At 42.1% G+C, this 24,717-nt stretch overlaps 3 protein-coding genes across 4 annotated transcripts; 1 reads left to right on the top strand and 2 right to left on the bottom strand.

Moving 5' to 3' along the window:
• The first annotated feature begins 8 nt into the window (after positions 1 to 8).
• Positions 9 to 4,014, top strand: mmachc (metabolism of cobalamin associated C). The gene is made up of 4 exons (XM_063200669.1): positions 9 to 104; positions 735 to 932; positions 1,517 to 1,669; positions 2,309 to 4,014. Exons 1-4 carry the CDS (start codon positions 15 to 17, stop codon positions 2,687 to 2,689), a joined length of 822 nt encoding a protein of 273 aa, XP_063056739.1. The 5' UTR covers positions 9 to 14; the 3' UTR covers positions 2,690 to 4,014.
• A 2,845-nt stretch (positions 4,015 to 6,859) lies between these two features.
• On the bottom strand, positions 6,860 to 10,317 carry LOC134450726 (glutathione S-transferase 3, mitochondrial-like). The gene is made up of 5 exons (XM_063200674.1): positions 10,077 to 10,317; positions 9,902 to 9,966; positions 9,582 to 9,639; positions 9,394 to 9,466; positions 6,860 to 7,147 (listed from the first exon to the last, which is right to left on the bottom strand). The coding sequence occupies exons 1-5, from the start codon at positions 10,191 to 10,193 to the stop codon at positions 7,005 to 7,007; spliced, it is 456 nt and encodes a 151-aa protein (XP_063056744.1). The 5' UTR covers positions 10,194 to 10,317; the 3' UTR covers positions 6,860 to 7,004.
• A 1,590-nt stretch (positions 10,318 to 11,907) lies between these two features.
• Positions 11,908 to 19,195, bottom strand: LOC134450725 (glutathione S-transferase 3, mitochondrial-like). Of its 2 annotated transcripts, none has more exons than XM_063200673.1 (6): positions 19,129 to 19,195; positions 16,510 to 16,646; positions 15,463 to 15,536; positions 14,433 to 14,490; positions 14,183 to 14,255; positions 11,908 to 12,486 (listed from the first exon to the last, which is right to left on the bottom strand). In XM_063200673.1, exons 2-6 carry the CDS (start codon positions 16,630 to 16,632, stop codon positions 12,380 to 12,382), a joined length of 435 nt encoding a protein of 144 aa, XP_063056743.1. In that variant the 5' UTR covers positions 16,633 to 16,646; positions 19,129 to 19,195; the 3' UTR covers positions 11,908 to 12,379. The 2 variants fall into 2 exon arrangements, with proteins under 2 accessions (XP_063056743.1, XP_063056742.1); XM_063200672.1 differs by lacking the exon at positions 19,129 to 19,195 and adding an exon at positions 18,183 to 18,297.
• Positions 19,196 to 24,717: the final 5,522 nt, after the last annotated feature.

The raw sequence follows: 24,717 nt of genomic DNA, 5'->3' as shown, positions 1-24,717 counted from the left end.
GACAACTTTGGAATATGGCGACTTCCTCAAGACCTGTGGAGGATGTCACTCGTAGCCTTGGAGAATCTTTGCTGCCTCTTGGCTTTGAAGTTTATCCTCTTAAGGTAATTAAACTCGCTGTGATAAGAAGAGCTGTTGAAGTGAACGTGCAAGTGCCAAGACAGTTCATTGAGTTGGTCTAACTAATCTCTCGTGCGTGCGTTGGGCAAGCTACTCATCATGCCACGCCTGAACCTGTGATCTCTGCACCTGTGATCTCCATGCTACATGACCTAGGAAAACTGTTTTGGACCTCATGCCATATATTATTCATCGCAATAGAACTATTGTGTCTTGTACCCCTAGGGACCTATAATACAAAGCTGGTTCGGGAGTAAACCAGGTTAATTTAAGAGGTAAATCATCTAACCTGGACTCCAGGATCTCCTTTACCATACTGTTATTGGAACATCTCTGTTACTGTCCTGTCTTGCACTTTAATGTCAGTTTGTAAATGTCAGTCCTTATTTCTATGTCCTTCCATGGTATCCTATAGAGAGAGAGACACATAATTTCAATATCCTTGTATGACCTGTGCATATGAAGAAACGAAGCTGACTTGACTTGACTTGACTATTGGATGGTTTACCTCTTAATTTAACCTGGTTTACTCCTGAACCAGCTTGGTAGTATAGGCCCATGGTTTCTTGGTGGACTAGTTCTGAACATGTCTTTCATGGTTTGATCGTGGACAGGTTGGATGGTATAATGCGGTCTTGTCGGAAGCCTTTCACCTCCCCTACCCCGAAGATACACTGGCTGTGGTGGTGTTGAGCGCACCTGGCATGTTTGAGAAGGCATTCCTACCTTTCCTGAAGGCGCACTCTGGCGGAGGCCTTCATGACTACATCGATCAGTGCACAGCACACTGCATCAGCTCTGCGGTCACCTCAGTAAGATAAACACAATGTTGTTGTTGTTGTTGTAATTGTTGGCTTGAGCCATTAATTGGACTTCCATCACTGACATAGCCCCACATAAATGGTTTGCCTTGCGTCCGTGCAGTTGTGACGCAGTTGTTCATGCCCAAAGCACATACATTTTGCTGTTATTGTAAAACTGTGTAGTATTAAGTCAGCTTTTGTACTACAGTATAACTAGTCATTTCATTCACAAAGGATAAGGCACTTTTCGATCCACATACAGTACAAACCAGTTGTCACAGCACATCACAGCACAGCACAGTACAGTACAGCCAAACAAAACACATGCCTTCAAACATGGGCCGTCACTGGCAGGACCGTACTAAGCCAATGTGGTGTCCCTGGGCACTACTGTACATCACAGGTGCCCCCATATAACAGCCATATGGTGCCCTAAACAGGTTGAAATGGTTGGTACCCCTGGCTGGGTACACTGTGCCACTGGCCATTATGGATAATCCGGCCATGGTCACTGGCTGAGAAAAGTGCCTTTATTCTTTGTGAATGAAATAGCTAAAGTGACCGTAGTTACACTTTGTATTTCCTCTTCACAGTGTTTTTCTGGGCGTCCGGTAGACATCAGTTATGACTATGAGATGCATCCGAACAGGAAGCCCAAGTTTCTGGCCCAGACTGCGACTCACGTGGCCGGAGCGGCCTACTACTACCAGCAGTCAGACGTCCCCGACCCACCGTGGGGCAACAAGGTCAGATTACATTACAGTACATTGCATTTAACTAAACTTAACTAAACACCAAGGACCACAATGGAAATAAGCTTCCGAGCTTTATTGTGCTATCCTGACTCTCTGTTTTTTTAATTTAAGTATGTGGTGCGGTTTATATGAAACTCAATCATGTATTTATTTTATTTATATGAACTGAAGATGTAAAATAAAATCATTCATTCATTCATTCATTGGGCAGATGCTTATTTAACCAAAGCTACTTAAAATCGAGGACATAATCACAGCCTACAACACTTGCAGATACAACGTGCACATTAAATATACAGAACAATAAGTGCAGATGTAAAGATTCCAAGAATCAGTTGATTTTTTTCATGAGTCAAGATGGCCTCTGTTTGAAATATAGCTTAGAAAATATGGTTGTTTTTTTTCCTCTTCTTTTTTTCTTGTCTTTGCCTGAAAATGGCCATTTGAAAGGACTGGCTATTACAAATTGATGACCACAGAGCTAAATGTCTGAAGAATCTTATCAATATTTTGAGCATTGAATTTTACCAGAGGTCATGGAAATTCTGTTTTACGGTCTGGCAAAGTCATCCAGAAGTCATGGAATTGTATGTCTGACATGGAATCCTGTCTCTGTCTGCATTTCCACAGAAGATGTTCGGCGTGTGCATCCACCCAAGGCTAGGAGGCTGGTTTGCCGTGCGGGCTCTGCTGGTCTTCAAAGACGTCCGGGTGGGGGAGGAGGAGCTCTGTCAGCAGGCGGCTCCTCTGGACTGCGTGAGGTCCCGTGAGGAGCGCATCGAGCTGCTGGAGAGGTTTAACCTGCGCTGGCAAGACGGCACCTACAGGGACATCATCCAGGCGGAGGAGAGCTACTCGCAGCAGCAGAGGGAGTACTTCACCACCGCACCGGGAGAGCGCGTCGCCTTGCTCAAGCGGTGGGGATACTTATCAGGCAGCACCACAGAGACCGAGACAGAGACCGAGAGCCAGCCGGACACTCGACACGGTTGTGAGCTCAGCCACGGATGAGAGACTGAGGTGCTGTTTCTGCGTATCAGGATATTTTTGAAAACACACTGGTTTTGGCCTTCCTCTTCCGAGTTTTAAAATGTACATTTAAAAAAATATCCCATTTGGGGGGCTGAAACGCACCTGTTACAATGGATCTTTTTTATTTCTTATCCACATGTTGCATTTACACCTAAACACAGGATACAAATATCCACATTTCAAAATATCCGGATACGTGGAAACAGCACCTGAGGGGCCAGTCTGTTGTGTGTTTGTGGTTGCAAATCATTCTAGCAGTTCCTTCCATCCTTACCATCCTTACTCCATCATCTGGTCTCCTGCCTCAACACATGGGCCAATGAAGGGTTTTTTTTGGCTCAGACATCAGGAGGTTCAACCACAGCTAATGCCCATAAATTAAATTAATAAGTAATTGGTAATGATTAAATAAATGAATTTAATCTGTACAATAGTGGCATTACAGTAGCTGTGGTTGCACCACCTTGACGTGTGCTACTACCCTGCTCTGCTGTCAAGTAGCATCGACCAGCTTCATTATCTTCATTGGAAATGAGAGGATAATATTCTGTATTGTGTTTTTGGGCGGTCATGGGTAAGCAGTTAGGGCGCCAGACTTGTAGCCCAAAGGTTACCTGTTCGACCCCTGACCCGCCAGGTTGGTGGGGGGAGTATTTAACCAGTACTCTCCCCCATTGTCCTCCATGACTGAGGTGCCCTGAGCATGGTACCGTCCCGCCGCACTGCTTCCTTCCGGGCGCCATTGGGGGCTGCCCCCTTGCGCGGGTGAGGCATAAAATGCAATTTCGTTGTGTGCAGTGTGGAGTGCTGTGTCATAATGACAATGGGAGTTGGAGTTTCCCGGGTGGGCTTTCACTTTTTTTTGCAAGATATTAAATGAAAACGTTTATCATTGACAACGTCGGTGCCTTGCGTCACAATGCAGAAGACCAGATGAAAGAACGGGAGGAAGTAGAATACTTTGCAGCCTGTTATGTGTGTAGATCCAGTTACCTGTAGTGCTATTACTGCCAACAAGTCATGAGTGTGGAAGCTTTTGCGTGGCAGAACGCACTAAGCACGTCTTCATCTTCTTTGCCTTTTCATGTTTCTATGTGCCTTCACTTAGAGTATATAAGCAATAATTCCTTTTACAAAGGAAATAAAGATGGTGGGAGTGGTAAGTCATACGTTAGGCTTTCCTACAGTCTTAGAAGATGTGACATTAATGTGAGGTTTGTGATATTAATAAATGGCAATGCCAGTTTCTTTTAGCCTGGTTCACACCAGACGGTGTATGTGTAGCTTCGGCGCCCCCTGGCGGAGCAGAGCTACACACACTACCGTCTGGTACACAGCCATAGAGCACGCTCTGTCTCCAACCAGAAAATAGGCTGAGAATTTATTGCTTCAAAATCAACGGTAACTCACATTGAGGAGTCACAAGACAGATTAGAGACTATATTGACTCTTTAAAGATAAACAGGAAGGTTTTTGAAGGAATTTGTTGGTGAGGAGGCCGTGCCGAAGCAATAAATTCTCAGCCTATTTTCTGGTTGGAGACGGAGCGTGCTCTATGGCTGTGTACCAGACGGTAGTGTGTGTAGCTCTGCGCCGCCAGGGGGCGCCGAAGCTACACACAACGTCTGGTGTGAACCAGGCTAAGTTTCTTTGTACCATCTCGGGATTGGTCTCCACTATGGTGATTTATGATCTCAAGTGCCCCCTAGTGGTTATATAAGTGAATAGCAACTAGAGGTGAGACTTGAACTGGGCTAGAACGTAATGCAATGCTGTCATAATAAAAGTTCATTATTATATCATTATTATTTCGTTTAGAAATATATCAAAGCAATTATGTTGTTGTTTCTGCCTATTTTCAACCAATCAATCAAAATCACAACTAAGTGCTTTGGAATACACATACACACCCATTAGCTCTGGAGGCTGCCAAGAATGCGCCAATTGTACAGGGTTCACATGAGAGTGCACACACGCACTCACACAATAGACAGGGCCTTATTAAAGCACTGGTTAGATATGGCTGCACCTGTCAAGGGTTCTCAGTTGCCATTTAGTCCATTTTATTTTTTAATATTAAGGGGGCTGTTGGGGTGGGGGGTGTTATGATTAGATCAATGGGACATTGGAAGGCTTATGCTGAGGTCAAGGGGGCGTTTGTTCAAAAAAGGTTGATGGAAAAAATAGATGCTGCTTTTGTGTTCTACCGTATTATATATTTTCTCTTTCTTCTTCAGGGGGCAGCCCACGTTTGTTTTGGCAGGCTATAAATTCATCCTTTACACCTTTTATATTTTGTCCACTTAAATATTGCCATATTGATCATAGGTCTTGGTGTTTATTCATATATTAATTCTTAAATTTAACAATTACAGCAGAACACTGCACCAAAAAGCATTGCACAATAGCATTACCCTTACTGTAGGTACAGTATTGTCTGTGGTGTGGAAACTGATTCGACTACGATACTCAACCTCAGTTGCACCCTTCCCACCCCATTATTTCAGGACAGATTATCTCTAGTGTAAACTTTGCCCAACATGCTACTCCCTTTGCAAAGGTGAAATTCCTCAAGTTAAGGTGTGGCTACTACAGTAGGTGCCACACACCTGGCAGAGCCCCACCCTTTACACCAGGGCTGAAGCCGACTCGTAATAACAACAGGTAGGGTCAGAATAATCGATCCCCCACTGTACTGGGGCCTATATTACAAAGCTGATTCAGGATAAGTTAAGGTTAAGTTCAGAGGTAACTGAAAAGAAAATAAAAGGTCCGCAACACTGTTAAATGCTCCCAAATATTTAATGGCACATTTTTTTAAATTTATTTTGTGCCATTAAATATTTGGGAGCATTTAACAGTGTTGCAGACCTTTATTTTATTTTCAGTTATCTTACGTTTGGTCCAGCACCTGTGCCACTGATGTGCGCGCATTCTTTGACTTTCTAAGTTAAGAGGTAAATCATCTAATACAAGAGCTTTTCTTAAGAAAATGAGGACTCCAGGGTCTTGTATTAGATGATTTACCTCTTAACTTCAACTCAACTTATCCTGAACCAGCTTTGTAGTACAGACCCCTGAATGTAAAAAAGTCAAGTGTTGTTGCAACTTCATGCATGAACATAAACATCTCTTCACCAATCATGTGAAAAGTTGACACTTAATTGATCCAAATGAAAACAAATCCCAATGGAAACCCAAACTTTACTCTGAAGCCAAATGATGTACCGAGCACCAAAAACACGGAGGATGATGAAGTTGTAAACTGTTGATGCATGAATGGATTAAGGATTCTTAGGAAATAGGTGATTCTCATGTATGATAGATCCAGCACTGTACACATGGGTGACACCAGACTTCATTTGAATCATTTGCTAGAAAGCTGAGACCATATAAAGGGGGGCACGCAACTGGTGGAGCCGCACCTTTCACACCTGGGCTGAATCCAAATAACATAGGGCCAGAATAAACCATCCTCTCAAACAGCACTTACATGGTCAATTCTGCAGTGCTATGTCAACACTTAAGAGAGTCCTCTGGGACCAAATCCGGAAGATGTTAAATCAACTCTGAAGTGTTGAAGTCACACTTCAGGATTTACTGTGTGTACGTATAAGCGAAGCAATGTATGTAAATGTAATGTAAAATTTCAATGTAATGTAAAATTTCACCAGCATTGGCGGATGTTAATTTAGAGCCCTGAACTGTAGGCATATGTAAAAATTATGAATGTTTTGCGACCATGCATGAACATAAACATAGCTCTTCACTAGGGATGCACGATGTCAAAAAGTTTGGCCGATACCGATATCCGATTATGATATTGACCGATATTAACCGATACCGATGTTTTTCTTTCTTTTTTTAAAAAAAAAGAGATGACAATGATGCAAACAAACTGAATTTTTGAATGTCGTCTTATTTCCAAAAAACGTTTTTAACTCCCTGTGATAATTAGATAAAAAATAGAGACAAAATAGAAGACAAACAGTGAAAGTCATCGTCAAGTCCATTCTTTTAGAACCGTAACGTCGGCGTTAACATCGGCCCAGTTTTAGCCATCAGACCGATGTCCGATGTGTTGAATATCGGCCGATATCGGCCGATACCGATACATCTGGCCGATACATCGTGCACCCCTACTCTTCACCAATCATGTTAAGTTAAGTATAGGCACTTTATTACTCCAAATGGAAAAAAATCACAATAAAACACATACTTCACTTGACGCCAAATAATGTACTTAACACCACCAACAACGCTGCATGACTGAGATGTAAACTGTTGACCCTCATCAGAGTTGTGTTTTTACGGGGAGGCGTCGCGGAAAGCAGGGTCGACTCCAGCCCAGAATCACCTTCCCCGAGTCCAGCGTGCAGAAGAACAGGCCCAGGAGGGCGAAATCCCCCAGCCTCCCTCGCTGGCGCTGAGCAGGGTCTATAATAACAAGAGAGAGAAACACATACATTTGAAACCACTGCCTTTAGTAGTCTATAGAGATAAATACTAGAGATGTACAGGATCCAAGATCCGGTTCCGGATCCGGCAGGATAATAGGGTTTTTTCAGACTATCCGGATCCGGTTCCAGGATCCAGGATCCGGTAGCCGAGGCTTTTAAGTCAAAATAGTTTGAGCCAACGTGATAAAAAGGGCCCACGTGTGTGAGTAGGCTATGTGTTTCAACCCTTTCGTAGGATCCGGTATCCAGTTCGGGATCCGGCAGGATCTTAAGCAGTGGATCCGGTATCCGGCAGGATCCTAAAAATCAGGATCCGGTGCATCTCTAATAAATACGTATGTACAGTACAATATGTCAGTGTTAGAAACCAATAGGTTGGGGGTGCTGTGGCGCAGCAGCGCATTTAACCCCCCTCATTTGGGCTCGCATGCCCTTGGGGACCCAGGTTTGAGCCTGGCCTCCTGGGTCAAGTCACAACCCTACTTACAACTTATACATTTACATGAAATCTGCCAGGACTCCCTGGCAGAAGAGACTCTAGTCTCAATGGGACAATCCTGGCTAAATAAAGGATAAATAAATGAAAATGAAAAAGACATTGCAATGGGTCGAAAACACGTAGGCATGTAGCCAGTGTTCAATAAAGGCCTTTTAACTTTAGTAAGGAGTGCCTCAAAAAGTGTTTTTTTTATCTTTTCATGGAAGTTTGATACAGGACCCAGTGAAGCATTCCCTTTTCTTTTTCTATACATTTACATGATGTGGCTGGATGAGACTCTTCACATGCACACAGCAGCAGCACCATGTGATACAGTTTGCATCACTTCTTCGAGCCATCCTATCCACCCTTCATTGACATGCTGGCGCTATAGCATTTACGTGATGGGGCATTACGCTGAGAGGGGACCCTTTCATATGGTTTCGTCGTGGGCTCATGCAGGCAGAGTGTTCAGCGGCCCTGGTAACAGTTATATTGGTGCTGTGCGTCCAGCAGAGCATGACACGGGAGTGGATTTTCACTCCCGTCCCATCCCGGTCCCAGAAAAAAAAATCCCATCCCGGACTGGAGTAAAAGAAACAAATCCCATCCCGTCCACTCCTGAAAAGAATGTCTCCCAATCCTGCCCACGCCCACTCAAAATCAACCCCAATCCTGTTTCGTCTAAAAAACGAGCCTTTTTTTTAGTTTTTGGTTTTTGGTTTTTTTCGTTTTTTAAAGAAAAATTAAGCGGCATTCCCGCTCACGTTCATTTTTATTCCCGCACCTGCCCGCTCCTATTCATCTTTACTCCCGCTCCTGCCCGCTCCCGTTCATCTTTAAAAATTTTACTCCCATCCCGCGGGAATCCCGCAGGACCCGCGGGACCCACGGGAATTCCTGAAAAATGTCATCCTCTAGCGTCCAGGTGTAGTGTGTGTGCTGGTCAGGAGGATGGGAGAGATTACTTTCCCCCCCCCTATCTGCATGTCCCCCACCTCTGTTCAATTGTTTTAATCTCCATAAGAGTAAGGACTCTCTGCTTAAAGGTGCACTGTGCAGGAAATGGTCAAAAAAGGTACTGCAACTATGCCGCTCATTGAAACTGGGTTGCCTATTGCCACATTTGATCTTTTCATGGAAGTTTACTAACTAATAAACTAAGATTTTCTTGTATGGCCCAAGTATAGTCATTTTTGCAACTAAAAATGTCTATTTCTGGAAATGAAGAGTTCAGATGCAAAACCCCCTAAGTGCCTTTTCAGAAAATAATCTTAATTCATTTTTATTTAATACAAAGCTATCAAAATTGCTTATGTTTTAATTTTATTTATGTAATATAACTTTTTATATGTATTATCAAGTACATGAATGTAAACCAAACCAACAACAGGGTTATCTAAAAATATAGAAGTGCAGGTCTTCAGGAATGGAGTTAGGGGGTTTTGCATCTTAACTCTTCAAATTCAAAATAATAGACCATGGAGAAGATTCCCCTTTTCATGTATGAAAAATGCCATTTTCCCAGTCATAATGAATACTTCGAATTTGATGGTGGTGGTAAGTATTCATGAAAAAGGGAACATTATTGAATGGGTAGCATGAATTCTGGAAATAAGCAACAATGTTAATTCTCATGAATGAATACATACATTAATAAATTTAAAAAAATCCCTCCTCCTCTTTTGGAGAAACTGTACCATGGGTTGGGACGCATCTCTAAGAGGAAAGTGGTGTTTACTTACCCTCACTACAGCACGCACGTGCAGAGACTACCCTGCTTGCAATCCAGAAGATCCCAAAAGCACTGGCCAGGCGCTGAAATGGACGTGATGAAATAATCACAGAGCGATACAGACAATACGACAGACAGTAATATTGGACTGTCAGTAATATTATACATTAGGTCTTGAAATTGTAATTGTCAACTTACTGGATGCTGCAGGCCGCCGATGGACAACGTGAAAAGGAATGGAGCTATTTGTTCAGCACTTGAAAGACAGAGCAGAACAGTAGTCAGCAGCACAGTCACTAAAGGACTTTGAGGATTGTTCCCGTCATGTGCGTTACGCACGGAACAGCATTCATAGATAGCGATAAGGTTATTACGCATGCATTACACTGGCCTGTTTGTCACAGTATCACATAATTCCTATTTGCATACATCTCCGGAGCTGTCATATTTGTCAAAGGTGACAACAAAGATGTTTCCAAACAAAGATTGTAAGCATCAAACTTCCACTAGCTACACACGTGTTTTGACGATCAACTTGCATCCTGTTGAATATCTCCGAGTCATCGCTGTACATCTGTGGTAACTGTGAATTAAAACAGATCAAAAATTGTCACTAGACCTACATACGCCGGAAAGTTCACTGAGGATCTGCTGTAGTAGCAACCGAAGATTTTCCAAAAACCAAAGGCTTACCTGTACATTATACTGCTCGCGCGCCTTCGACAGTTTCCTGGAGAGGTACTTCATGAGCACTAGGGAAGCGCAGCCCGTGAACACAACATACCCATATTCTTTCGAAAGTGTCACCATTTTTTCCTGATTGGTTGACACAACTCGAAGCAGATGTTGATGGATAAAATCTATGTTCTGACTAGGCTTGGTAAGTAAATGTACAGGAATACAACTAACCAACTGTCTTGGTGAGTGACCCTTCCTGAACAGTGAAACTAGCCTGATGTCTGAGTAGTCACCATGGGCGTGGCCACCAAACCTTTTCATCATCTGGACCTGGAATGCAAATTGGTCACTGGTTGCATAAGCACTTCACCCTGGCCACAGAGTGTTTACTGCTTTGCCCAGTGGATCTCAACCTTTTTTGATCAAAGGCCCCCTTGGCCTCATCATAAGCCACCCAATGCCCCCTTGACCTCATTATAAGCCTGCCGCCGCCCCCTTAGAACTGAAAAATAAAATGGATTAATGCTCCCCAATTGGAACTGTATCCTTCTCAACGCCCTATATGGAAAAAGGAGTGCAGATATTGTTCGGTCCTCCAGTTGGGCATTAACAGAGGTGTAAAGAGTACAGAAAATGTGTACTCAAGTAAAAGTATCTTTACTTTGCCTAAATTCTACTCAAGTACAAGTAAAAGTAGGCTACCTATCTAAAAATCTACTCAAGTAAAAGTAAAAAGTAGTCCACTTAAAATGTAATTTGAGTTACTTTTAATTAGCTTTCCTCTCGAGAATGTCATGTTTCTTTTTCTTGAATATCGTCCTCCATAGCCTCTGCACCAGCCATCATCCAATACATTGATCCAAGATAGGTGGGACAAGTAAAATAGTGGAAGTGCTGTGTGCCATTCTGAATAAGCTTTCCTCTCCAGCAAATTGTTGTATTATTTTGCATGGCATTTTCTCAGTCTAGTTTTTTTTACCCAGTACTCAGGCCAGGTTCCAGTGTAATTGAGTAAAGTACTTGGGTCAAAATGTACTCAAGTACAAGTAAAAGTATTAATTTAAAAAATTACTTAAAAAGTACAAAGTATTCATAAAAGCTACTCAAGTACAATATTGAGTAAAAGTAATTAGTTACTTTTCCACCCCTGGGCATTATGTTGCAAACTTGTGCGATAAGAGCACTAGTGGCTCAAACCAACAGCTTGAATTGAGTTGACTCAATTTCTTCAGCGTCTCCTTATCTTTCTCTCTGTGTATCTCTCACTCTCAAAAACATATATACACAGAAATTCACAAGCATATAGGGAACATGAGGGTGAATATGAGCTATTCTTTTTTCCCCTTTTCAATTATATTTCTATATACCCAGGTCAAAATGACCGAACACAGTCTGTGTAACAAAAACACAAACACCTTACAAGGGTTGCAAAATAAAATCGACCAATGCCCCTCAATGGAAAATAAACACCTTATATAAATAACACCCCTGTATTTATGTATTGTATGTATTTATTTTATGTATTTATTGTATGTATTTATGTAATGTAATGTAATGTATGTATTTATTTTATGTATTTATTGTATGTATTTATGTAATGTAATGTAATGTATTTATAAGGCATTATAAGCTAGATGTAGTTATAACTATTGATATAATAAATCATGAAGTATTATAAGTGTAGGTATATTCAACTGTGACTAATTATGATGCACATTAGAATTTGTTATAAATATAATGTCATAATGCACGATAGAATGGGCTTTAAGTGAAGTGTTTTCAGAGGAGGGAAATATTTTAGGCCTACTGTGGTGCTTTAAATGACTTGAAATAATCATAATCATACTTCAATAGTCTTGGCAAACTTTAGCTGCCTGTTTTATTCACATTACAAAGGATAGGATTACAGAATATCATACAAACGGAAAAAAAAACCTTGGCTGAAACTAGCCCAACCACCCCCATATCTCTTTACATTTCTTATACAGAGTATATAGTGCATTCAAATCATTGCAGCATATTACGTTTTTGTGTTGTGGAATTTTATTGTTTTGGCCTTTTGATGTATTTGCTTGTATTTGTTGTGGGTTTTGTGCCTGTTTTGCATTACCAAGGGCCTATACTAATAAGCTGGTTCAGGAACAAACCAGGTTAAGTTAAGAAGTAAATCATCTAATAGAAGAGCCTGGACTAGAGCCTGGACTAGACTTAACCTGGTTTACTCCTGAACCAGCTTCTTAGTGTACCCCTCTGGCCACCATGAAGATGATTATTGGGCATCACTTTGCCTTGATGATTTGGCAACATACAGTATGCCCTCAATTCCAGTGCCAACCCAGCATGAGTCGTGCGCAGTTCAGAGAGGTCACGAAGAGTCCCATGAGAGCCAAGTCCCCGAACGCCCCGCGCCTCCTCTTCGCAGGATCTGTCAAGTACACAAGTCATTACTGCATTAGCATTTTTTAAAAAGTGAAAAGTGCAGCACCCACAGCACTTAAAGCGATGGTTCGGAGTAGAATCACCCTAATGCCATTTGAACCGTGACACCCATCCACCTTTACACCCGAAGTGTTTTCTGCCGCAGGCTTACATCAACAGAGTTGCCGTGTTATTCGATGTTTATTCCGGATAGCTTGACTCAAGCGCATATGGATCCTGGGCACCGTCTCCAAACTTTCCCCACAAAAATAACATGTCATGACACCAAACTTCTACAGTATAACAAATGTGGTTTGTACTCACAAAAAGATGAATTTGAAACTTTGTACATAGTCCAGGAGTTTATTAGTAACAACACACGAGACGATTAGCTTTTCTGCTGCTAAACATCCGTCGACGTCACTTCCTCCAGCTGGGACTTTGTTAATGGAAACAAATACACGTGAGTCCGGAAGGCGGAAAACTCAAAAAGACAGCTTGCGCTACAACTAGAAATTAACCACTTCGGATTTAAATTTTACCACGTTTAATAAATAGAAGACGATGCCACACTCGTGCATATATCCTGGCTGTGGACTAAAACACAAACCTTACAGTCCCAGCTGGAGGAAGTGACGTCGACGGATGTTTAGCAGCAGAAAAGCTAATCGTCTCGTGTGTTGTTACTAATAAACTCCTGGACTATGTACAAAGTTTCAAATTCATCTTTTTGTGAGTACAAACCACATGTGTTATACTGTAGAAGTTTGGTGTCATGACATGTTATTTTTGTGGGGAAAGTTTGGAGACGGTGCCCAGGATCCATATGCGCTTGAGTCAAGCTATCCGGAATAAACATCGAATAACACGGCAACTCTGTTGATGTAAGCCTGCGGCAGAAAACACTTCGGGTGTAATGGTGGATGGGTGTCACGGTTCAAATGGCATTAGGGTGATTCTACTCCGAACCATCGCTTTAACACATTTTAGCCTAAGCCTTTTTTTTAGGAAAAGGTACCCTTTCCCTATTAAAGCCTAAAGATCTCAGCCTCAGAAGCACATAAAAACATGAAATCAGTTGCATTTAAAAGCTAGATAGAAGCTTACTTTTGCACTAGAATGTGTTCATTCAGCTCTAACATACCCACATTTTTAATAAAACAGCTAAAATCTCAAGAACCTTAATGCTACTTCAGAGGTATTTTTTTCGGTTTGCATCACATTCCAACTTTCTGGTTCCCAAACGCTCTGACTTGCGGCGTGAACATGCCAGCAGGTTCTAGATCATTCTTCTGAACACAGCTGATGCATGATGCTACTCGTCAGCAGCAGTGGAGCCAAACATCTGTCTAGTTGTCATGTAAATAGACAAAAACTCTGGACCTCCTACAATATACTGTACTGTGATGGCAAAATCAATACTGCCTGCTTCACCGTTTTCAAACAATTTAAGCGTATCTTGTTAAGCATACTGCATATAGCATGTCTTCAGCAAGCATCACCCCACCCCTTTCTCTCCCTCACACATACACACACACGCACAAACACAGGCACGCACGCACACGCACACGCACACGCACACACACACACACACACACACACACACACACACACACACACACACACACACACACACACACACACACACACACACACACACACACAGATAGGGCTCCCTCTTTTACTGTATGTAGTATTCTTACCTCCAGTGTAATATCCACGGGCAAATATTACCCTGCTCACAATCCAGGTCATTCCCAAAGCACTGGCCACACGCTGAAAGCAAACAAACAGAGAGAGAGAGAGAGAGAGTTTGTGAAAGAGAGAGCGAGCGAGCGAGAGAGAGAGAGAGAGAGAGAGAGAGGGGGAGAGAGAGATAGAGAGAGAGTTAGCCAAACACATGTCATCATCTTATAAACAAGAGTTGAGTGTAAAGGGATCTTGTTTACTTACTGGATGCTTGATGCCTCCAACAGCCAGGAAGAACAAGAAGGGAGTCAGGGCCTCATTTCTGAACAGAGCAGAAGAACATAATATGACTATAAACTACTCTCCATGTTTAATTATGTATTATTTATTCTTTTAAACACTCTACTGAGTGCTAATGTACATTTTTATATTTACTTAATATTTTAAATGTATTTTTTATAATAGCTTGTTCTCTTCTGTTGATTGTGTTTTGTGGGATTATTGTTTTTAAAAATGAGTATGTCCGTGGTGAAACTGAAGACAAATTTCCACTCTGTGGACAATAAAGTATTCATATTCGTAATAGATCTATGATGTTCATTATGTCTAACTGTTAAATAAACTGCTTAAGGTCTTCCTTTGTTTCAGACATGTAAGTTTTATCTTTTACTGGACATGTTTCGATGGTATAATTTCCGTGACAGTAAAATATAAAACATTTACATGTCTGAAACATGAAGGAAAACCTTAACAATTTTCTTCATGTTTGTGCATGTGTTATTATGCATTCATGGCACCATAAGAAAACTGCAGAAAAATGTAGACCAAAACTTCAATGTGAGTGAAAATGAGAACTGAGCGGGTGTACGCGGATGGCAAGCCTAAGTAAGGCCAATTTATGATGGGGTTTTTTTTCCCAGAATGGGTCAGAATCTGGCAAATTTAGCTTTCAGCAGTTGATCTTAAATTGGGACTGGAAATTGAGCTAAACTAGCAGAGGTCTGGTAAGTAAGGCCAATTCATGATGATTTTATTTTCAGAATGGGTCAGAATCTGGGGCTTGAACCTATGACCTGCCAGTCAACGCACCAGTTCGGGCATGGGAGGCACAGCACGACACCGCTGAGTTAAAGGAAAAGACCAATAGCTCAGTGCTACCGATACTGTACGAGGCTTCGGGAGGGAGGTTAACTGACGTTCTACCGTCAAACTCTGCTGGTTGGAATCCGTTACATTGGCCTTTCCTTTTATTGCATATACACATGCGATTGTATTATGATGTCATAATACGTACGTGTTCTGATGTGCCCTCTGAATGCAGTTGAAGATTGTGCCGGTCTCCGGGTCGTCACTGTACAGTTTAGGGTACTGTGGGCGATTAGGGACAAAGTAAGAGCAGAGTTCATCATTCGGGGAAAACCAAGTGATTGGAGGTTGGGGTGCGCACATCCACAAAACAACAATCCAGGTGCCAGACAAAAGCGGTAGACAGTGTGATGAAGTGGTCTGCACACTGGGAATGAGCTCCAAAAATATATTTCTGTGGTAACACTTTATTTTAGGGAGACATCTATTAGCACTAATACATACAATGTTAATGCCTGCATAAGTAGCTTGTAAGGCATGTACTAAGCAAAAGCTAAGGCCTACTAGGTCCTTACTAAGGTTACATTGGTAATAAATCCCTTATTGTGCATGAACAAGACATTTGCGAATACATGCCTAACAAATGTTTGATTTTGCTTTGTACATGCCTTACAAGTTACTTATACAGGCACATTGTGTGTATTAGTGCTAATAGATGTATCCCTAAAATAAAGTGTTACCATTTCTTTTTACAAATGGCAACGTTTCTATCCATCAGTGGGATATTTCTCAGGCCTGGATCGAAACGTTGCCATCTGTATCAAGAAATAAAGTTTATACTTTCGGAGCTCATTCCCAGTGTGCACTGCAGACCACAAAACCAAGTGATTAAAAATAAACAGGCCCTGGTCATGTTACTGTGCTGTAAACAGGTAAAAGGTAAATATATACCATAGATTGTATTATTATGGTTTACAGTTTCAGATGTAAAATATTCGAAGTTTTAAGAAAGTTAGTTAGTAAATTAGTAATTTTTGAAATGACACCCCCTACCCCCTGGTTACAGAAATGAGTGGTCTAATGTGTGTATTGGAATGAACAAACCACACACAGACACACAGATACACAGACACAGACGCAGACACAGACACAGACACACACACACACACACACACACACACACACACACACACACACACACACACACACACACACACACACACACACACACACACACACACAGGTCTATACCTACCAGCACGTTGTACTTTATGCGAGCCTTGACTACGTTGTGTGAGAGGTAGGACATGAGGAAGAAGGTGCAGCTCCCCGTGAGGATCACATAGCCGTACTCGCTATTCTCCGTAACGGGCACCATGATGGCTTTGGTACCTGTTGGGAGGAAGAGAGAAGAGATATGGGATCAACGGGCACCATGATGGCTTTGGTACCTGTAGGAGGAAGAGAGAAGAGATATGGGATCAACGGGCACCATGATGGCCGAGGTACCTGGACGGAGGAAGAGCATATGGGATCATGATGTGGTATCATTCTCCTGAAGAGGAGAGGCTGGAGCACACTGCGGCTTAGTTTTTAAGACTTCATCAAACACCCGACTAGTCCTGAAGTTTGTCCCACTGTGATGCCCCTGCAAGCCGAGGGATGATGCGCAGAGTCCCAACTCTACTGGGATCATTCTCCTCTCTGTTTTGTTTTTTTAATTTGGTTTCAGTAGCCTCGTTTATATTGCAGAACATCGGCCCAGGAACTTAACTCCAGGAACTTAAGCCCAGGAACTTAAGCCTAGGACTAGAGTTCCTGATGTTTTTATACTGTGGGCCAGAGCTGTATTTTAGAGAATTTGGGCAAATACAGGTTTTTTGGATAGAATTCGGGCACTCTCCTACTGGCCTAACTATGTTAGCTACTTTGTTGGTTTCAATGCAATTTCCCATTAACAGCTGCCTGAAGTTGCTAACTGTTAACAACTATGCTTTCCAGAAATGCACCCCTGGGTTACATACCACCATTCCAATCTGAGCTGTGCAAGCGAGATCCCGAATATACCTATGATAGCACGCTGTAGCTACTTCAAGGGCAAATATTGCATTCAGCACCACACCCGTGTGGACAGCTCCCCTTACGAGCAACTGGTGTCGAAATGGCTAAATGCAGAGCCATCTAATAACAGAGTTGCGCAAACCGGGGACCAGGAAGTCGGTTGGTGATGAGATTCGCGTAGATTAAAATGTTTCTTAACAGTAAACTTCTGTTCGTTGGAAACTAACACAGAACCATCACATACCAAACAAAGATTAAGTGCAAACAAATTACATTATCTTTACCACATTTTCTGTGTTCTACGGCCACCTCCTGGAACTAAGTAACTTCTAATAGAACTAAAGTCAATGGGGATTTCCATGTTAACGCTCCGTGAGGCTCCATTAGAGCCGCCATTGCTGTGGAAAGATTGGTCCATAGAGGTCTATGGGAGTGGCGTAACTCTGATATTAGATGGCTCTGGCTAAATGGCGGTATAGTATCATGTCAGAGTGGTGGTATGTCGGTTGTGCCCCGCTCTAATGCTACAGTCACTACAGACTATCCTAAACCAGACAGAATGGTACATGGGTGTTATCATCAGACTGTTTCGCGGTGCCCAGGATCACACAGGGTAATCCAGAAAACAGCATTGGTTACAGTCCCTCGAGCATTGTGGGGGGTTGGGTGTCTTGCTCAAGGGCACTTCAACCACGAATGGAGGTGTAGGGGGAGGTAAGAGTGGGATTGGAACCTGCAACCCTCTGATCTGACCTGATCTGATTAAGGCCACCTGCTTAATCGTTTGGCCACGGCTGCCCTGATTATACTGAGTTAATTCATTCGGATAAGGAAGACCAGCATGTTAGAGGCAAAGGATACTCTTACATTTCCTGCACATCAATGGAACTAGGAATCGGCTGGTGTTCATCCTAGTGGGTTGAAGTTTAGGTTGATCAGGGCCTTCTTACCCCTTGAGGAGTAGGCCTACTGTACCATCATGTCATTAGAATTTTAGCACAAAAAAAGAGAGTTCTCACTGTGATGTCACAACCACTCTGGGATTTTCTATGGGAACCATTGACAGTAATTGGAACCTATTACATTGACATAATGTCTATAATAGGCTACTCCTGGAATCTCTGGTAGAGTGCTGAGGTAAAATTCTAGAAGTACTGGGAAAAATAAACAGCATGAACAACAGACTTGAGATGATCTTACTTCTTGCAGACTATTTTATGCTGCTGTCTTTATACTTCGTAAGAAACGATGACTTGTCAGAATTTATAAATGGTGTGACCCTAATGAAATTGTGTCTGTGTGACGACAATAGGCAACATGTCACTTGCACTTGCACTTGATTTCACTACTTAGACTTTAACTTAGACCAAAGAGCAGGTCTGGGATAGCGAATGGGCCTTCAGCTGGCTGAGAGAATAACAAAACCGTAGAGCCAACGCAGCCAGACATCAGACAGTCGAATCGTTGGCGAGCCCCATATTGCCCACAACAACATCACTGCAATGGCTACATTATTCTGGGCGCAAAATGCTGCAAGGAGACCGGCTACTCCGGCCGTCGTCTGACTGCTACAATGTTTCGACCGCTGTCAAAGAGGATACGTGCTCTTAGCAGCCACCTCAGTTCCAGTTCATTGCAGTCCTGCGAAGTACAAGCTAGGTTTGCTTTCGGTTCAGACTCTAGATCGCTTCTGAGGAGCATGAAATAACTAGCGCTGCTGGACAAAGAAAGCGGAGAAATTCGAAGAAGACTAAATGCGAGGATGCACCAAACTTCACGTTTTCCCATTGAAACTCTATAGAAATCTACCAACCTGTGTCTGCCTGTGCACCCGTCTGAATGTCCCACAATCCGGAAGCAGGAGACTTCGCAATAGCCTGCTAAACTTTTGACGGGATTATGTAGTCTACAGTGTGGGCGTAGTAGGAGGAGGTGGGTCAGCAGGCTACAGTACGTGACAACCATTCATGTACAGTCGACATGACCATGCCAGGACCTTACTACTACAACTGTATGTAGTAAAAACTGTAGATAGAAACATGTAGTGTTAACTCACTACTGTTCAACACTAAATTTAACATTTTCAAGATTTATTTGGCCCCAGGGTAGGCTACTAAGAGTTGAGTTAACACTGCTTTTTTTTTTTTTTTTAAATAGGGCCTACAAATGGAGTATAATAGGCCTACTCCACATGCTCTCTATTTTACACGAGTAGGACATCATATTTCAAAGGGATCTCATACTCATATTTCATCATATAATCGCATACTCAAAGCCTGATTTGTTAACATTTTGTGGAGAACCAATAGGCTATGATATGACACAAGATTTCATTTTTTGAATTAATGGCATAGGCCGAAATAGATCTGTGACTATAGTAATTATTCATGTGCATAGGCCTATAGTTCAGCAATAGCCTGTCGTATGTAACCAGAGACGGTCCATTATGAAAAGAATCTTTGATGTAACTTCCCTACGGAATTCTATGGACTTTTTATTTATTTTCTTTTTTCCATGGAACTGTGTTTGGTCGACAAATTGTTAAAGGGACACTGTGTGAGATTTTTAGTTGTTTATTTCCAGAAGTCATGCTGCCCATTCACTAATGTTACCTTTTTCATGAATACTTACCACCAGCATCTAATTCTAAGTATTCATTATGACTGAAAAAATTGCACTTTTCATACATGAAAAGGGGGATCTTCTCGAGGGTCCGCCATTTTGAATTTTCAAAAATAGTCATTTTTAGCTGCAAAAATGACTGTACTTGGACCATACTAGAAAATATTTGTTTAGTACTTAGTAAACTTACATGTAAAGATTTGGCAATAGGCAGCCCAGTTTCAATGAGCAGCATAGTTGCAGTACCCTTTTTGACCATTTCCTGCACAGTGTCCCTTTAAAGCCAGACTAATGGCCTGAGGCCCCTAGGCTACCAGTTTGCCCCTGAAAGACAAGTTTTGCAATAAAATTACATAGACAAGTGAGCTAAGACAAGTATTTAGTTAGAAACTTTATTGGTATTTTTGTAACATTTTCTGAGCCGAGTGTAACAATCCCCAATGGGGAATCGTTTGTCCGTAAGTGAGGTAAAAACCAGGCAAGTTGTATTGCCTATGACGTGATTTAAAAAAAAAAAAAAGATTGAACACATTACATTACACATTTACCCTGATATAACAAGACACTGACATAACAATAGGCATGGCAGGACAAAAACTATTCAACAGTTCCTCTCAACATTCAACTTCACTGACATCAGTAGTCTACATACTGACCAAAATGCACTGGTGTGCAAAAACGCTGGCTGCTAAATATTTAGAGGAGTATTAACAAGATTTTATATTTTATACTTGACACAACTAATTTGTCAATATCACATCTTTCTGTGTAAAATTGAAAGAAAAATGTCTGCACACTTAAATCCCCTTCACTAGACCGAAAGCTTGGCCTCTTATTAAAAAGAACACAAAGGGGATTTAAGTGTGCAGACATTTTTCTTTCAATTTTACAAAGTTTTTGTTTTTGTTTGGCACCTTTTAATCGAGAGTGCGGTGTGATCCGGCTAAACACAATATCACATCTTTCAACATCAAATCAATTCTGTAAATTTTTGACTTTTGGTCAATTGGGGGCCCACTGGTAGGTGGGGGCCGCTAGACTTCAGCCATATCTAGGGCAGTCATGGGTAAGCGGTTAGGGCGTCAGACTTGTAGCCCAAAGGTTGCCGGTTTGGTGGGGGGAGTAATTAGCCAGTGCTCTCCCCCATCCTCCTCCATGACTGAGGTACCCTGAGCATGGTATCATCCCGCCATACTGTTCCCTTGGGGTGCCATTGAGGGCTGCCCCCCTGCCCCCTTGCATGGGGGCCGCTAGGGGGGGGAAAGTGGTACAGATTCTTAGGGCCCAAGCACTGATAAGGGCCCTTAAGGGGGCCCAAGCACTGAGAGGGGCCCTTAAGGGGGCCCAAAATTTGAATCTTTCATGGGGCCCAGCATTTCTGGCAGCGCACCTGCCCCCTTGCATAAATGCAATTTCGTAGTGTGCAGTGTTCACTTGTGTGCTGTGGAGTGCTGTGTCACAATGACAATGGGAGTTGGAGTTTCCCAATGGGCTTTCACCCTCTTCATATCTAGCCAGTGCGTTACTCTGGACCTGCTTGAGGGAAATTCCACTTTGAAAATGGAGCTCTGCACTCGTGACCTCATCATATTAATGATGTAGCCTACCTGCTTCGTCATTCTGCCATCAGGATTTTGGGCATTAAGGAATTTCCCTTGTTAATCTATGCAGTGGTAAAGATAGCTGTGCCCTAATAGTGTGTGCATGTACTTGTGTGATAAAGGTAGGTAGGTAAAGGTTCATTACTAAGGACTAAGTTCATTTGTCTCCTACATAGAATTTTCTCCTTTTTTTGTGGTCTTTTTCGACTTTCGACCACTTGATAAGACAGTGTGAGAGGATAGACAGGATAGCGAATTGGGAGAGAGACGGGGAGGGGCCGGCAAAGGACCCGGGTCAGCTGCATGGCAGGCGAGTGCCCCACCAGTTGACCACGGCAGAGCCTCCTATATAGAATTTTCGGTAACACTTTATTTTAGGGATACATCTATTAGCACTAATACATACAATGTTAATGCCTGCATAAGTAACTTGTAAGTCATATACTAAGCAAATGCTAAGGCCTACTAGGTCCTTACTAAGGTTAAATTGGTAATAAATCCCTTATTGTGCATGAACAAGACATTTGCGAATACATGCCTAACAAATGTTTGATTTTGCTTTGTACATGCCTTACAAGTTACTTATACAGGAACATTGTATGTATTAGTGCTAATAGATGTATCCCTAAAATAAAGTGTTACCGAATTTTCAATGTGGCTGTAACCAGGGTAAATGAAAGTATTTTCATGCAGCAGAGCCTCTGTTATAGGCTAGCTTTATGTTACCAAAATGGTAGAGAGACCAGATCTCAAAGGGCTACTATGCAGAAAGAGAGGAGAAGTGTATTTCGTATCTAACCCATATCTAATCTGGGGCTATTAATAATGCTTTGAAGTCCAAGGGTTATGTTTGTGAAGGGCATGGACTGGCTGGCAGGTTAGTATAGGTCTGTGGGCAGGAGAGGGATAAGGGGAAGAGTTCCGGAGTCTCCGTGGTTGCCAAGGCTACTGAGCCGCTAGGTGGCAGCATTCTCTTTCGGGAGAACAGTGGCACACAACTATTGCACTATAGTCTACCTATGCACATAGTACAGTATATCTTTATTGTTATCATACTCACCCAATATTACACACACACACACACACACACACACACACACACACACACACACACACATACACACACACACACACACACACACACACACACACACACACACACACACACACACACACACACACACACACACACACACACACACACACACACACACACGCGGCCGCTGCCAGCATTTACTGGGCCCAGGGCAGTTTTCTATACAACAGACAACAGACCCCTTTACCCCCCAAACCCCCCCCCCCCCCCTGTCGGCTTCCCTGCACACACACATGCCAGCACCAAACCACACACAAGATGGGTCTGACTATTACATATAGTGCATATTCAGCATGATGTGCAGCCATTGACAGTAAATAGAATGGACGCCAAATCAACGCTATTTGCCATTCAACGCTTTGAAGCCAGATTTGGGAACATTCCAACTTACATTCCACCTTAGCAACGCCAAACGCAGGTGCTGATTGGACAACAACAAGACTTCTAACGGTCAATCAAACCATGTTCTGATGCTCATTGGTCAATTTAACTTTTAATATCTCTCTAAAATAAAACATCACCACAAAAAAATCACCACCCTGGTAAGTTGGAGAGCAAGGGGACCTACTAGTTGAGCGAAAAATGATCTCCCTGGAGTGGCATTTAAGGGAGATACAGGGTTTTATGTCTCTCATAGGAATGAATGGGATTTGGCCATTTTTTGGTCTTTTTGGGTCCAACCTTGGCTCCAACTTGGCTTCAACAATGAAATAGAATTTTGGCCTCCATTCTATTTACTCTCAATGTGTGCAGCTTATCATTTCTATTGGGTATTTTGTAAAGACTAACCAACTCCTCTGCACTGTATTTAATTAGGGCAGGGGTAGGGGAACCTATGTCTTGAGGGCCATTTGCGGCCCTTGAGGCCATTTTATCCGGCCCCCGATGTAATTTTAATGTTATGCAGCTTCACATGAAATATGACATGTAATAGAATCTCAGAAAATACATTTGCAATACAATTAAGTTATATTCAGGGGACCTAGATAAGGTGGGGTCTGTTTCAAAGGTGGCCTTCAATATAGGCCTAAAGTGCAGGGGGAAATCCTGGTTTGTGTTCATAGTACGGCCCTCAGAGGACTATTATGGCCCTCGGATGAAAAAGGTTCCCCACCCCTGAATTAGGTAATTACCTAGCCGTCAGTCACTGTGCTTCTCCCAGGAGAATGTCAGCAGGTGACTTAGTATGATGACTTCACCATAATTAGCCTAATGAACAAAGTCCTTTTCCAGATAAAACCCCACTGACCTATAGTGTAAGTAAACCCCTATTGCAATTACAATGTAGCTCATGGATGGGCAACTTTTATGAGGAGCAGGGCCGCGTTTTTTTCATTACCACCTTCGGAGGACCACATAAGTAAGTAAGTCAGTAAGTATGCTCTTTATTATCCCACATGTGTTGAAGCAGTAGTAACGTACATACAGATTGCGCAAAAACAGACAACATACATAGTACAGACACAGGACCAGGAGGTTAAAAATATATAAGATAGATAAACTCGAAAGGAGCACACAAAAACACTAAATTACACAAACACCATCGGAGCTGCTGCAATAGGCATATGACCACGGATCTGACTGTAACTCGAGTTCGAGGTGCAGTTAGTTGCTCACTGACTGCCCATGTCGTTTGGAAGGAATAAACATGCTCTCTCTTGATCAACTGTATCATTACAAAGGACTGATTCAGTAGTCATTTCAAAGTAAAATCTGGTCATTATTTTGGTAGCCTCTTACTGCAGATGGGGTCGCCAGCGGACCTATTCACCATATGCTGAAAATACTCAACGACATCATAACAACATTGCTATGACCGTATCAGGAGAACTTAAGTAACAGATTAAGAGATAACTGTTACAAATTTTAATAATAATAATAATAATAATAATACATTTTATTTTTGAGCGCCTTTCAAAATACCCAAGGACACTTTACCATCAAAACAAATACATAACAGTAGGGAAAGTAAAACAAAGCTTCATTGAATTAACAATAGGAGAGTAATTAAAATGCAAAAATAAAATAGAAATAAAAGTACAATAAAGATAAATGTTTTCAAATAAGAAAAAGAAGTAGAATG

This window comes from Engraulis encrasicolus, chromosome 6 (assembly GCF_034702125.1).
Source record: "Engraulis encrasicolus isolate BLACKSEA-1 chromosome 6, IST_EnEncr_1.0, whole genome shotgun sequence".
NCBI classification, from domain to species: Eukaryota; Metazoa; Chordata; class Actinopteri; order Clupeiformes; family Engraulidae; genus Engraulis; species Engraulis encrasicolus.
This window is presented reverse-complemented; position numbering and strand designations above follow the sequence as displayed.